Source organism: Sinocyclocheilus anshuiensis, unplaced genomic scaffold (assembly GCF_001515605.1).
Source record: "Sinocyclocheilus anshuiensis isolate Anshui unplaced genomic scaffold, SAMN03320099.WGS_v1.1 scaffold403, whole genome shotgun sequence".
NCBI classification, from domain to species: Eukaryota; Metazoa; Chordata; class Actinopteri; order Cypriniformes; family Cyprinidae; genus Sinocyclocheilus; species Sinocyclocheilus anshuiensis.
In genome coordinates this window covers 452,626-466,572 of record NW_015552553.1, presented here as the reverse complement: position 1 = coordinate 466,572, position 13,947 = coordinate 452,626, and the positions used below count along the sequence as shown (strand labels likewise).

The following is a 13,947-nucleotide window of genomic DNA, read 5'->3' as shown; positions in this document are numbered from 1 at the left end:
GTAAAATGAACCCATACTGTGCTGGGTTTTAACTTTAGCAGTCATAGAGAGACAGAGAGAGAGGCTGTTTCAGGCATGTCACAGATGTGCGGTGGACATTAAGCCTTTATTTGCAATTGGACTTGCAATTGGAGTTGTTACTCCGCCCTCACATGAATTTGTGTTACAGTCATAAGAGGAGGGGGGATGAAGACAACTCAAAGTGGGCGGTTTACTTTGAGAACTTTTTGGTTTAGAAGAGAGAGAGAAAGACAGACAGAGAAAACTGAGGCGAGCTAGAAAGTCAGCACTCTATAAACATCTTACAGTGCTTACCAGGACATCTTACCAGTGAACAAGAACCTTGTGAAGACAGAGAAGAGGATAGGTCTATAACACATCTTTGTACTCTATCCTTTCAAGGAGAAGGATGAAACCTCAAATAAAAAGAACTTTATCAAACTTCTTCTTTGAATATGAAACACCTCGACAGGTTCTGGTCAGGAACAAAAGAGTTGCAGTCGTGTGCCGAATCATCCAAATGGGTGTTCTAGCCTACATAATTGGGTAAGAGATTTATTTTATCCTTAAAAATTCTGAAAAAGCGGATAAAAATCATTGAGCATGAGTAACTGAACAGAACATGCTTCAACAAGGGCAAAAAATTTACAGAATGCAAACAAACTAACGGCTCAAGCCTTATATTGAATTAAAAAGTTAAGTGCTGTCATGATGTATAATGCACTGCTTAGTCTAACGAGCAGCACACCATCAAACTGTTATTGTTTCAGAAAATACATTTCTGAAGCTGAAAATTATTTTGTTTACTTGATTTGCTTGAAAGTATGCCCATATGTTTTTTGTTTTCATTGTGTCTGATTTAGATTTATGAAGACAGAGAAGAGGATAGGTCTATAACACATCTTTGTACTCTATCCTTTCAAGGAGAAGGATGAAACCTCAAATAAAAAGAACTTTATCAAACTTCTTCTTTGAATATGAAACACCTCGACAGGTTCTGGTCAGGAACAAAAGAGTTGCAGTCGTGTGCCGAATCATCCAAATGGGTGTTCTAGCCTACATAATTGGGTAAGAGATTTATTTTATCCTTAAAAATTCTGAAAAAGCGGATAAAAATCATTGAGCATGAGTAACTGAACAGAACATGCTTCAACAAGGGCAAAAAATTTACAGAATGCAAACAAACTAACGGCTCAAGCCTTATATTGAATTAAAAAGTTAAGTGCTGTCATGATGTATCATTTAAGATAATGCACTGCTTAGTCTAACGAGCAGCACACCATCAAACTGTTATTGTTTCAGAAAAGACATTTCTGAAGCTGAGAATTATTTTGTTTACTTGATTTGCTTGAAAGTATGCCCATATGTTTTTTTTTTTCATTGTGTCTGATTTAGATTTAATTGCTTATAGCATCAATAATGTATCAGCAGCTCATCTCCTGTCATAGAGCTAACAGCTGGCCCTCAGTATGTATTAGATAACTGGATGTACGTGGCGTCGGTGTACGAAACAATTCACTTATGTTCATGATATGAGTGTTGCAGTAAAATGTCATGCTGTAGTCATTCATTGAGAAAAAGCAGACTTTGACAGATGTTAACCTTTACAACAGTCAAGTCCATACAAACGCTGAGCATTTCCTCTTAAGTAATTCAAACCTGTATTGTGCAACCCAGTGAGCATCAGTTAACATGTGGGTGTCATTTGTGTGCTCTAAACAATACAATTTGCAAGTAACCAAATAAGTGCGTTGTGCTTCCCTTCAAATCAATGACTACTGTGCAGTACATAAAGCCACTGAAGGAATAACTCAATTGGAAAATGCCTGTTATATAGTGATACTTAGCTGTCTCCTATTTACTATGTATATCTACAATGTGTTATATCACTGTATTATACTATAATGTACAATAAACCTCCTTTAATGTCTGTGATCATAGAACAGCACAGGAGTTGTGCTGCTCTCTCATCCCTCTTTGTTACTCCTTTTTGTTTATCAGTGAGACCACCCTTAATGAATCAAATACAGCTCTAGTCCAAATTTCAACAGGCTGACAGAGGTATTTGTTTGGGTATTCAAAACTAAAAAGCATTAAACACTATAAACCTGCATGTCGTGCAGCTAAAAGTGGATGGTGCTTCTGTTATCTGTCATGTGGAAGTTGTTTGTCTTTGTAAGTGAGGTGAGCTGAATGAAACGCAAATCGATCAAGTCGATAAACTATTGCAATAGCATTAGTTTTGGTCTGTGTGGAGCAGTATGTCATCTTTAGGTGTGTAAGACGATAAGACTGAGAGTCATGCTTCAAAGGGAAGAATACCGATTGTCGTGTCATGCAAGAGGGCATGAGGCCAAAATCGTATTTCTTCATCCTACTTTTACATGACACAAGACGGTTCAAGTACATATGAGCACACACACACACACACACACACATATTTTGAAACGCAAACTATAAAACATGCCTTATGTCATTTAAACGTTTTCGGTCACACTTTATTTTACAGTCCAATTCTCGCTATTAACAAACCATTAACTATGACTTTTGCCTCAATAAACTTCTAATTTGCTGTTCATTAATAGTTAGTAAGGTAGTTGTTAAGTTTAAGCATTGGGTAGGATTAGGGATGTAGAATATGTGCTTTTATATACTAATAAACGGCCAATATTTTAATAATAGGCATGCTAATAAGCAACTACTTAATAGGGGGAATTGGTCCCTTTACTAAACTGTTACCACATTTTCCAACTGCTGTGCTAGCTTAATAGTTCAAATCATGAGGGCACAGTATACACTTTTTATTTGAATAAAATAATGCACTGATAAATATGTTTTTATTGTTATTGTCAATCAGTAAACTTATTTATTCCTTCTCTTTCTAGCTTGTACTTATTTGAACAATGTCTAGAAACTTGGTATTACAAGCACTTCCTGTATCTGTTTGCCTCTTTAAGAAGAATCGCTTTATGTATCCCCAAATTGTAAGTCACTTTGGATAAAAGCGTCTGCAAAATGACTAAATGTAAATGTAAATGTAATAGTAGTTCAAAGGTATTAGGATCAAATGTAATTTAAACATTGAAACCCTACTTTCACTGACACCTCATGAATCCAAAGAAAGAATGGCTTTACAGAATCATTCCCAATGTTTCTGAAAATAATTGTCAACACTGTCAACAACAGGAATATTTTAGTGGAAAATTAATTAGATTTTTCATATACCTGTGTGTAACCCTATATCAAAGAATAAGGTCTTTGAAAATGAATTATATGCAGTAATTTGCAGGTTTTATTCATATCCATTATGTGAAAAGGGTACCTTTATTTATGGCTGCCATGAAATGTCATGTATGTGGATGACAATGATTTTAATAGGTAAAATCACAAAGACACTATTTATTAAGTAATTTGGTATTCAAACCATACACTATGAAATACAATAGATCTAATTTATGATTTAGGTAATAATTACACACAAAAAAGATGTCCAGACTGCAGCTTGATTAAACCAGATCAGGTCATGAATTGTTTTTTGCTTTTGTTAGGTGGGTGTTCATGTATGAGAGAGGCTACCAGGCGATAGATATCGCCATAGGCTCTATCTTCACCAAGATGAAGGGAGTGTCCTTCACAAATATCAGCGGAAAGGAGAGGATATGGGATGCAGCTGATTTAGTTTTTCCTGAACAGGTGGGTTGTGTCTCCTAATTTTGGCCTCAGAACTGAAAACTTCAGAAGTCCTAATTTATATACATAGTTATCATTATTTATTTCTTTAGTTTTGTTATTATTTAAAAAATGAAGAAATATATTTTTGAATGCAGGTGTGGGACATTCACTAGGTAATTGTCCATCCAATAAATTTCAGTTTATGCTTTCTGATTTTAAACATACTTATATTGGTATAGGAGTCATTATGGCTGTAAATTGGGCCTAATCACAGATAAATGTAATCATATTGTGTAAACATCTGCATTCATGTGCGGGTTATTCTCACTCTGACTGAGAAACTACTGATATTGTCATGGCAAGTAAACACCTATATTGTGACGCTATTTAGAAGGCTAATGGAGAAATACTTGTTGATTATAAAGTTATTTCTTAACATAAATCATTGAAAATGTCTGCTATTATTTAGTTAATGACAACAGCCTGCAGCAGTTTCAGAATATGAACTTATTTCACAGAAAGCACCCAGTGCAGAAACAGACAGACTGTTGACAGAAAAGTAAACACGTCATCATTCAGCAATCAAAGGAGTGGCTCCAGGAGCTTCTTTATAAAGTCAACGAATATTTTGTCCAAAAAGCAAACATCAAAATGTTCTTCACGATAACAAATATCAGCGCTTATGCACACACACACACACATTGGGTTTTCATGTTTTATGGTGACTTTCTATAGAACATTTTATTCACCACAGAATCCTGAAAAAAATGTCAGTATCCATAAAAATAAATAAATAAATAAGCACAACTTTTTAACATTGATAATCAGCATATTAGAATGACAGGAAATTCAACAAATTTAAAAAAAATCACTGGTTTTCATATGTACAGGTTGCTGTCACTAATAGCTAACAGTGCTAGCAGAGCAGAGACACGAGAGATGGAATGACACTTAGACTATTTAAGGCTGAGTTTAAACCTTAGATTCACCCTTAAACACAGCTGTGTCTCAGATGCAAGCTGAAAATATAGCCATGCTTATCTTCAAACAGTGTAAATCAAGCATTTAATACTGAATCATATGTACAGTGGGTGGCTTTTTGGGTTTAGGTTTTGGTTTCAAAAAAGGACATTCATCATGTCATGCAGGGGTGTAAAAACAGTAGCCTGAAATCAAGCAAGCACAGTCAGCTTCAAACACTCCACTTCTTATGCAACCATTGTATCACCAACTAGACAAAGGATGTACTATAAATTTAACAAGGCACTCTGGCTCTGTGTTAAGCTTAAATATTGAAACTACATATGGTCATATGGAACCTTTCAAGTCCTTTATGTTCCATTTTCCAGGGTGACTCATCTTTTGTTGTGATGACGAACTACATTGCTACTGTGGGACAGAAACAGGACAAATGTCCTGAGGTAGGTAAATATATTTTTCTTATTGTCTCATCACTATCGGCTTTCGTCATCGTGACTGTCATAATTGTTTTGTTTTTTTTTCTCTAAGATCTCTGTATGAGCCCCCCCCCCCCCAGTTAAAATACAGTTTCTCAGAAATAAGTTTTTTTTTTTGAGGGGGCACCAGTCCTGGCTCAAGACCAAACTAACACTTAACTGAGAGTTGCTGATGCTTCTGTCAGTGATCATACCACTTTTACCTTTTTTTCTTTGTCTGAGTAAAGCTTTGTCACTGAGTGGCAGTTTGTCTTTGGTGTTGCTAGATGAAGCATAAATTCAGCCAGTTTGTTTTAAGACAGGCGTCACACGCCTAGGGTTACAAACTACTGTACGTATTATTCAAGATCATACCATATAATAAGGAATTGTCAAATTTTTAAAAGAACAGAGTTCTATTCCACATTAAATCCATTTGGATTTGAAAACACTTTGCTTTTGAATCAGTTAAACTTGTGAATCAGATTGTCACTAGATTTACTGCATTGCTCATTAAAATGTTTAAAATACAAAATATCCTACAAAGAAACAGAAAGTGCCACTTATTTCCCCAGGTGACCTTGGCAAACTCATATAACCTGTGTTTGGTGATACAATCTTTGACTTTCCAGCAAAGTAACATGGCTAGACTTCATGTACCATATCTTCATTCATTTACCTGCTCTTGGTTTACCTGTCTTATTTGTCTTTCACTTGACTCTCTACTTGACTTTATTGCACTAGCTACAAAGCTTTGCTTAAACAAATGAGTTTTAAGAATTGGGTTTTGTGGTTATTCTGTCTCTTCTGTGCATCCTGTCTCATTTGGATCTGACATTTGCATATTTTCAACAAGCCAACTGGGGCTTAATTAAACACTAATATCCATTAAAGTGCTATTCCTTTCCTGTGTGTATTTCAGCTGCCAGATGGGAAGAACAAGAACAAGTGTATGACTGACGAGAACTGTGATGAGGGCAAATACAAACGTACGGGAAATGGTAAAGTTTTAACCATTATATTGTTCCGACAGAAGGCACCGGCGCAGCAGACTAACTTCACATCACTAGCAGCCGGGGGAAGAGGAACTCACTTTTTTGTCACTTGTTTTTCATGGGCACTGTATAATCCCTTTGACCTTCATTGGTAACTAAATCAGTGCACCAGTGGTCTAAGATATGTACCGCAGAATTCAAATGATCATGGGGTAAGAAAATTGGTGCACTTGCACGTAAGCATTTGGTTTCATACTCTACTCAGAATCAAAGGGGGCCTAATGAACTCTCACTCTCCTAACTGACAAACCTGCACATCATCCATGCTGCCGTCTCCGTAAGTCACTAACATTCATGACTAACATGCTTTGCTCTCATGCTCTAAGGCTTTTTCTCTGAGCTTTCCACATCTTTGATGAATTTTACCCCATGCTCACTGATGTCTGTAATTCCCAGAGTTCCACAGAGCTCTCATCCAGATTCAGATTACTTGGCGTGACTAGCAGTTTCTATAACAAGAACTACGCACAATTATTCAGCTGCTACCCAAACATAAATAAATTGAAGTAATTTGTTAAATAAATCTTGCTTTTTTGATATCATTAGGATTGGCAGAGCTTAGTAGTAGTATGGGAACACCAATGGCTTATAAACACTGAACAAAAAGCTGATTAAAAATAATACAATCAAACCCACATTATAGACTGAGTGATATCATGAGCTCAGTGTGGGTCACAAATACTCAAATATTGACTCAGTTTCACGTGCAGCGTAGCAGAATGATTTACTCCAGGAATACAGATGTAAGTAAACAGCACTATCTCACATTGAAGTAATTCAAAGTACCTTGACTTCCAGTCATGGGCAATTGGCACAAACTTCATTCAACACATATTTTCCTTAATCGTGTTACAATACTGACTCTGTGAACTCAGGGTAAAATTCACAGATGTTTTCCTTGACAACACACAACCTGCTGGTTGTTTACACCATGCTTCAGAGCGCATATCATTTCATGCTTGTTGTATCATGTCTCTGATATATGTATGATGTTCTGTGACACAAGGGATGTGTTATATGTTATGTTACACTAAGTGTATTTTAATGGTTGTACAAAAGTTTGTCAATGCTATACCAACCACCAAAGCAAGTTCAGTCTGTGAATGTAAATGTTCCTGGCAATGTTAAAAGAGTCAGACTGAAATTTCAAACATATGACCAAATGCAATCTGATGAAAGCATTCCTAAATAACTGGACTGATAGAATCATCCTTCATGCTCATTAATTCAGAGAAAAGTTCATTTAGTAACATCAAAGTCATGGCAGCTCCTCACTGAAATCTCACAGTCAGTTACTAATAGGAATAGATGTGTATCAACCGTACAAATTTATTTGATTTTATCTTAGTGCTTTTCACACAGTCTGACAATCTTCTACCCAGTATTGTACCAACCAATTTTATACTTTAAATATGAAAATATTAATATATTTAAAATATTTGAATACCAGATTTGATTCCCTTTTCACTACCTCAAGTGTGCTGAGAGTAATTCGAAAGTATGACTTTGTTTATGCATATGTGTGTGTGTGTGTGTGTTTGTGCATATACAGTGGGTATCAAAAGTCTAAATCCATATTGAAAATGTGGGATTCAAAATGTTTTTAAACCTGGAGAACCTGGATATATATATATATATATATATATATATATAATGTAATGTAGGGGTAAATGTAAATGGGTATTAAATTAGATAAAAATGTGAAACCTAAGCATTTTCAAAAGGGACATCAGGCTTTTGGATCCTACGATATACCCTGCCATCTCTGACTGTATATATATATATATATATATATATATATATAATGTAATGTAGGGGTAAATGTAAATGGGTATTAAATTAGATAAAAATGTGAAACCTAAGCATTTTCAAAAGGGACATCAGGCTTTTGGATCCTACGATATACCCTGCCATCTCTCTTTGGGGCACATGACTGTGTTTTGTTTCAGTCTGTTCTGATCAGCACCAAAGCTTTTATACTCTGTTGTTCCATTACGGCATTACTGTCTCTCTCAGGGCACATGACGGGCAGGTGTATAAGCAATACCAGTACTTGTGAAATCTACTCCTGGTGTCCAGTTGAAGATGACCGTCAAATACCAGAGTATGAATGCTTATTTTATTATTGTTGTTGATGAATTGAATCAATCACATGGGGTGTCTAACAGTTATTGTGGCATGCCTGGACTACAATTATTGTCTTTTTTTTTAATGTGGCATCTTTCATTTATAAGCCCACCATAATGAAATAAAAGATACGGTTTAATAAAAAGCAAAGACTCGCCATTCCTGAATGTCTTGAACTTTATGTCTGTGTAGAAATCTTGGAAACTAAAAAAGAGAATCAAATTAACTTGACAGTCACCTTAAACATAAAAGTCTGTTTATACCTGGAGCATGTGACAGATTGTATTTAAATTTGTTTTGAATCAGCCTACAGTCTTGGTCTGATCCATTTAACTTTATTATGTTTCTCTGTAGCCCTCCAATCCTGCTGACAGCAGAAAACTACACACTGTTCATCAAAAACTCCATTACCTTTCGCCAGTTTAATGTAGTAAGGTAAAATTCTATATTTTTCAAAAGTTCCTTGTGGTACTGTACTGTATATTGGCAAAGCCTAACAAGTAAATTCAGAGGAAGGAGAATGAAATAAAAAGGACCTATTTTGAATGTGTTCATATAAGCCAGGGGTTTATTGCGGTACTAAAAAATGTCTGCAATTTTTTTGTGAAAAAAAAAGAAAATACACGTTAAACAACTTAAGCTAAACCAAAGCTAAAGTTACGTTTTTTTTATAGTCTCTCTCACATCAATAATCATTTATATGCCATGACATACTGTAATAACGTTTGTACAGTACAATATGGTACTTAACACGTTATTGAAGGCCAGGCTTAAAATGCAACACTCAGCTTTATCCGCTTTGTCTAAAAGATGAAAGTTCTCCTCACTTTTTTCTCTCTAGGAGTAACTTGGTGGAGAGTGTGAATCAGAGTTACATCAATACGTGTTTGTATCATCCCAAGACTGATCCACTGTGTCCCATCTTCAGACTGGGAGACATCGTTGAGCGCTCTGGGTTCAATTTCTCAGAGATAGCTCGTGTGGTAGGTTTTTGTCATGAATGATTGTAAATACACACCCACCCACTAACACTCACACTCCTAGTGATACTTGTTCTTTAAAACATTCTAGTATGTCCAGTAATCAGGATGATTTCCAAAAGACTGATGTACTGAATTGAATAGTTTACAAACTTAATAGCTGTTGAATCATGATGTCGATTTGTAGGCTTCACTCTGGGTTTCCAAGGGAATTTATGAATAGCAGTAAAATAAGTCTGTGGTCAACATCACTTGAGGAGACTTTCACATTTTGTTCTATACATGTGATTTTATCATACAATGTTTATAGCTTTACATCTTGCTATTGTGACTTTATTCCTCATAAATTCCAACTATATCTAACAATTGTGACTTCTCACTATAGTAATCATATATCTTATAATTGTGACTTTAAACTGAATAACTATGACCTTTTATCTCACAATGTGAGTTTCTTATTTGAAACATTATCCCAAAATTGTAGTGAATGATTAAAATCTGGAGAAGATCACAGAAACATGGGATGATAATCTACATGATATTTCTTATGTGATGTGTTAGGGTGGTGCTATAGGAGTCCTCATTGACTGGGACTGCAATCTGGACCTCAGTATCAGACACTGCAAACCAAAGTATGAATTCTATGGCCTTTATGGAACAGCGAAAAATGACAAAGAAGAGAAACCATCATTGGGATACAATTTTAGGTGGGTAAGAAAGTTTAACCTATTTCCCTTGTGAAGACAACTTTTAATTAGACTGCTCAGTGAGTGGTGCTTTACTGTATTATTTCTGAGTCTGTGAGCTTTGTTGGTTTCTGTAAAAGAATGAATTACATTGTTTTTTTACAGAATATATTAAGTGGAACCGCTACTAGAATTATTATGTGATACTGACTGTTTCAGATATGCTAAATATTATGTGGAGAATGGGGTGGATAAGAGAACACTAATGAAGGTGTTTGGTGTACGGATAGACATCATTGTTCATGGACGGGTAAGCTTATTTTTTATGGATCATTCACAAAGAAATTATGGAACATGCAAATTTCCATTTGTTTACAGCTGTTCTTTGCAGGCAGGAAAATTTGATATCATCCCAACGTTGACGGCTATAGGCTCAGGAGTAGGAATCTTCGGAGTGGTGAGTGTCAGAGAATAAATTTATATTTATATAAAGAGATACCTGGTATCATTTCCTCAATTATTTTTTACTACAGACTCCATATTTTGGATTCTTCTGTCATGTAGGAGATGATACCAGGTGTAAAAATCTTTTGTGTTGTACCATCCATGTAAAAATTAAAAGATGTGTTAATGTAAATAAATAAAGTAATAGAGTTAAAGTTCTTTAATGCTTTTGAAAGAGTTCTCTTATGTTCAACAAGGCTGCAATTATTTAATCTGAAATACAGTAGAAGCAGTAATATGTAATGATATAGATCAGTGATTTTAATATATATCTTTATAATTTAATAATCTAATATATAATTATAATCTAATATAATTTTATAATCTATTTAATATATATTTCATATTATTAATGTTAAAAAAAACATTTGTGCTGCTTAATATTTTTGTGGAAATACATTTTAAGGATTATTTGAGGAATATAAAGTTTAAACAAACATTTATTTGAAATTAAATCTTTGTAAAAAAAAAACAAAAAAAAACAACAACACTTTTCATCAAATGAATGCATCCTCGCATTAGTATGGAAGAAAATCATACTTAACCTAAAAAATTTGAATGCTAGTGTATTTGTATGTCAAAGCAGCACTATGTAACTTTTGGCGATCTAGCGGTTAATAAACAGAACTGCACACATCCCGCGGAAGAACATTCCAACCGGAGCTACTTCTCTAAGTTTATGTCTATGGCGATTCACGCAGGTATGTGTTACTCCGCAGCGGTGACGACCCGACCAGGCTACAATAGTCCAAATATAAGTACTTATTATAAGTGTACCGTAGTGATTCGGAATAAGACAAAAACGCGGTTTGGAAGATGAATTCATGATGTACTCGCTCGTTATATACAATTAGCAAAATTTGAACACAGAAAAAGTTACATAGTGCTGCTTTAATGACTCAATGACTGTGTTGATGACTAATTTGAAACTGAAACAAGAACAGATGCATCAAATTAGATATATTTCAAGCTTACCTTTCTATACACTTAGCTGTTTTGTGCTCAAAATATCCCCTACGTGCTTTATATCTTATTGAAATGAACTAACATCTACTCTCATTTGTTAAGGCAACCGTTGTGTGCGATTTGCTCCTCCTATATTTTGTTTCAAAGAGAGATTTCTACAAAAACATGAAATTCAAGCATACAGAAATCCCGGAAGAGGTGAGTGTTTTTATTTTTTTAAATAAATAAAAGGTATTCAATATTTCATTTGAGTCACACTTGCCTTTGTGATCGCTGGTGTGTCTCTGAGAGCTCTGTGGATAGCCAATGCTAGTTCACTACCGAAACACAAGATGGCAGCAGAGATACATAGTTAGCTGCCACACAAATCTGTTACTTGAGCAGATGCAATGCCGTTTCCAAACATTTACATCAAGCTACATTCCCGTAGTAGTGTCATTATGGACAATAAATTCAGGATTTAAATAGAATTCAAATGTCCAAAGCACTTCTGAGGGTGTGGGTGTGTGTGTGAGACGAAAAGTATAACCGCAGGCGTCAGCAACTATCTTACTTTTCTATATGTATGCATGTGGGCAGACTATTGCATTCAAGTCCATGCTACACCACGGCTTCATGTAGACATCTCTGCAGTGATATAGTTACCCTAGCAACACAGCGCATTGACCATACTTGTATCTTATAAAGAAAGGAAATTGAGGGCACATCTTAACCTCCAGTACTCCCACTCTAGCAGCTTTCTGATGAAGAAAAACATTGGGGTTGATAGGAGCGTGGGAAATGATCTCAGATATGTATTTGCCCTTCCACAGAAACCAGCCTTGCCCCAGTCACAGACAGAAAAAGATCTACCAAAGGTAACGTACCATTCAAATCTTTTCAGCCGCAGATCCCTGTAGAATTATAGCATATCTCTATAAACAACTTTTTCAATTTTAGTTGTGGTCACAGTAATTCAGATCTTTGCTGTGCACAGGAGTGAAGTCAGGACGGCTGCCATGACGACTGACTATTGCACTGAAGACAGAGAGAGGACAAAAAAGCACCTGAACACTGGAGCTTAAGCAAGACGGCTGGGAGACTTGACACACAGAACTGTCAGACATCACTTTTCCTTTCTAAATCACAATTCCTTCCCAAACCACTGAGGAAAGATATTAAATCACTGTTATGATTTAAGACTCAACTAATACCCACTGGATGTGTTCATATTGAGAGGCTCAGGACTGTAAAGGTACACAATTCTTTGAGGCTTTTGAGGTCTTTACAAGGTTCCCAAAGTTTTTGGCAATTACCATGTAATGTCTGGATATGTCACTCTGGATACGGTATCCTGTATACTTTAAAATAGCTATTTTTTACTGATAGGTGTTTTGTATAGGTTTTTGTTGTTGTTTTTGTAGCAAGTCAAACTGTGAGCCTCTAATTTTTGTGTGAAATAAACTTTAGATGGTCAGTGAAACGTATGAGGTTGAAACTAACCAGCTCTTAAAGACTGGTGAGTGATTTAGGCCTTTAGTTTTTGTTTTAGCTCGTTTACAAAACACTCAGCCAAGAAACATAGGATGCTCTATGTCAAAAGTCTGGTAGTTTATTATTAGTACACAGCCTTCTGGACTGCTTGATTTTAATTGGTCAAATGCAGCATTTAATGGTATGAAATTATGACTACCGCTCATCCAGGAACTCTTAGCTGTGCTTGTGCTCTCTCTGTAAAAGTAATTGTTAATCAAATCAATAGTCCATACCCATATATTTATTTGTTTTAAAAGTAGTCGTGTAGTCATTGTACAAGAGAGAATTATCAGGTATTTCTGGACACTCATGCAGTCTCTTTCTTCCCACCTAACAAAATAGTTTGGTCTCACTTTAGTTTGGGGACCAATTCTCACTATTAATAAACTCTTAATTTGCTGCTTATTAATAGTTAGTAGGGTAATTGTTAAATTTAGGTATGGAGTAGGATTAAGGGATCTAAAATATAGAGAATATGCAGAATAAGGCATTTATTTATTGCTTTATAAGTACTAAATAACAATTAATATGTTAGTAATACGCATGCTAATATGCAACTGGTTAATAGTGAGAATTGGTCCCTAACCTGAAGTGTTACCAATAATTGAAACTCGCATCAAAATAAAACCCTTTCAGGGTGATACAAAACCTCTCTGCTTTGCACTGACATCTTGATAATTCTGTCTGGGGGTTTTTTGCAACAATGACTTGCTTTTATTTGTTGGAATTTACCTCAGTTTGTGTTTTGAGTTTTTTTTTTTTCTTTTATTAAATGATTTACAATCTTGAACAATTTTGAAATCAGACAGCACCATGAAGGATTGTTTGGTTTTATTGTGTACAAAATACTATTTTAGCAACTGAGTAGCTACTGTTATATGTATTATTATTAGGTCAATTTCATTGATTGATTCCAAGTTCATTTTTATCATGCAAAATTGAAAATACAATTCTAAATGACAAACATAAAGAAGAAACCTGAATCACCTGTGATATCTTTATTGTT

The 13,947-nt window shown here is 35.2% G+C and overlaps 1 protein-coding gene across 2 annotated transcripts; it reads left to right on the top strand.

The window, feature by feature from the left end:
- Nucleotides 1-975: 975 nt before the first annotated feature.
- On the top strand, nucleotides 976-13,329 carry LOC107664512 (P2X purinoceptor 1-like). Of its 2 annotated transcripts, XM_016455101.1 has the most exons (13): nucleotides 976-1,068; nucleotides 3,549-3,693; nucleotides 5,022-5,093; nucleotides 6,031-6,097; nucleotides 8,180-8,267; nucleotides 8,645-8,725; nucleotides 9,132-9,273; nucleotides 9,832-9,977; nucleotides 10,176-10,266; nucleotides 10,348-10,413; nucleotides 11,529-11,624; nucleotides 12,239-12,283; nucleotides 12,403-13,329. In XM_016455101.1, the coding sequence occupies exons 1-13, from the start codon at nucleotides 1,043-1,045 to the stop codon at nucleotides 12,406-12,408; spliced, it is 1,071 nt and encodes a 356-aa protein (XP_016310587.1). In that variant the 5' UTR covers nucleotides 976-1,042; the 3' UTR covers nucleotides 12,409-13,329. The 2 variants fall into 2 exon arrangements, with proteins under 2 accessions (XP_016310587.1, XP_016310588.1); XM_016455102.1 differs by lacking the exon at nucleotides 5,022-5,093 and having other exon boundaries at nucleotides 6,031-6,109.
- The last annotated feature ends 618 nt before the right edge of the window (nucleotides 13,330-13,947 follow it).

What these genes read in the sequence shown, in the direction of transcription:
- LOC107664512 (XM_016455101.1), top strand. Translation starts at nt 1,043, where the DNA reads ATGGGTGTTCTAGCCTACATAATTGG. An exon ending in TGATGAGGGCAAATACAAAC is followed by an intron (nt 6,098 to 8,179) that starts GTACGGGAAATG and finishes TGTCTCTCTCAG; the next exon opens with GGCACATGACGGGCAGGTGT. An exon ending in ACATCATTGTTCATGGACGG is followed by an intron (nt 10,267 to 10,347) that starts GTAAGCTTATTT and finishes TGTTCTTTGCAG; the next exon opens with GCAGGAAAATTTGATATCAT.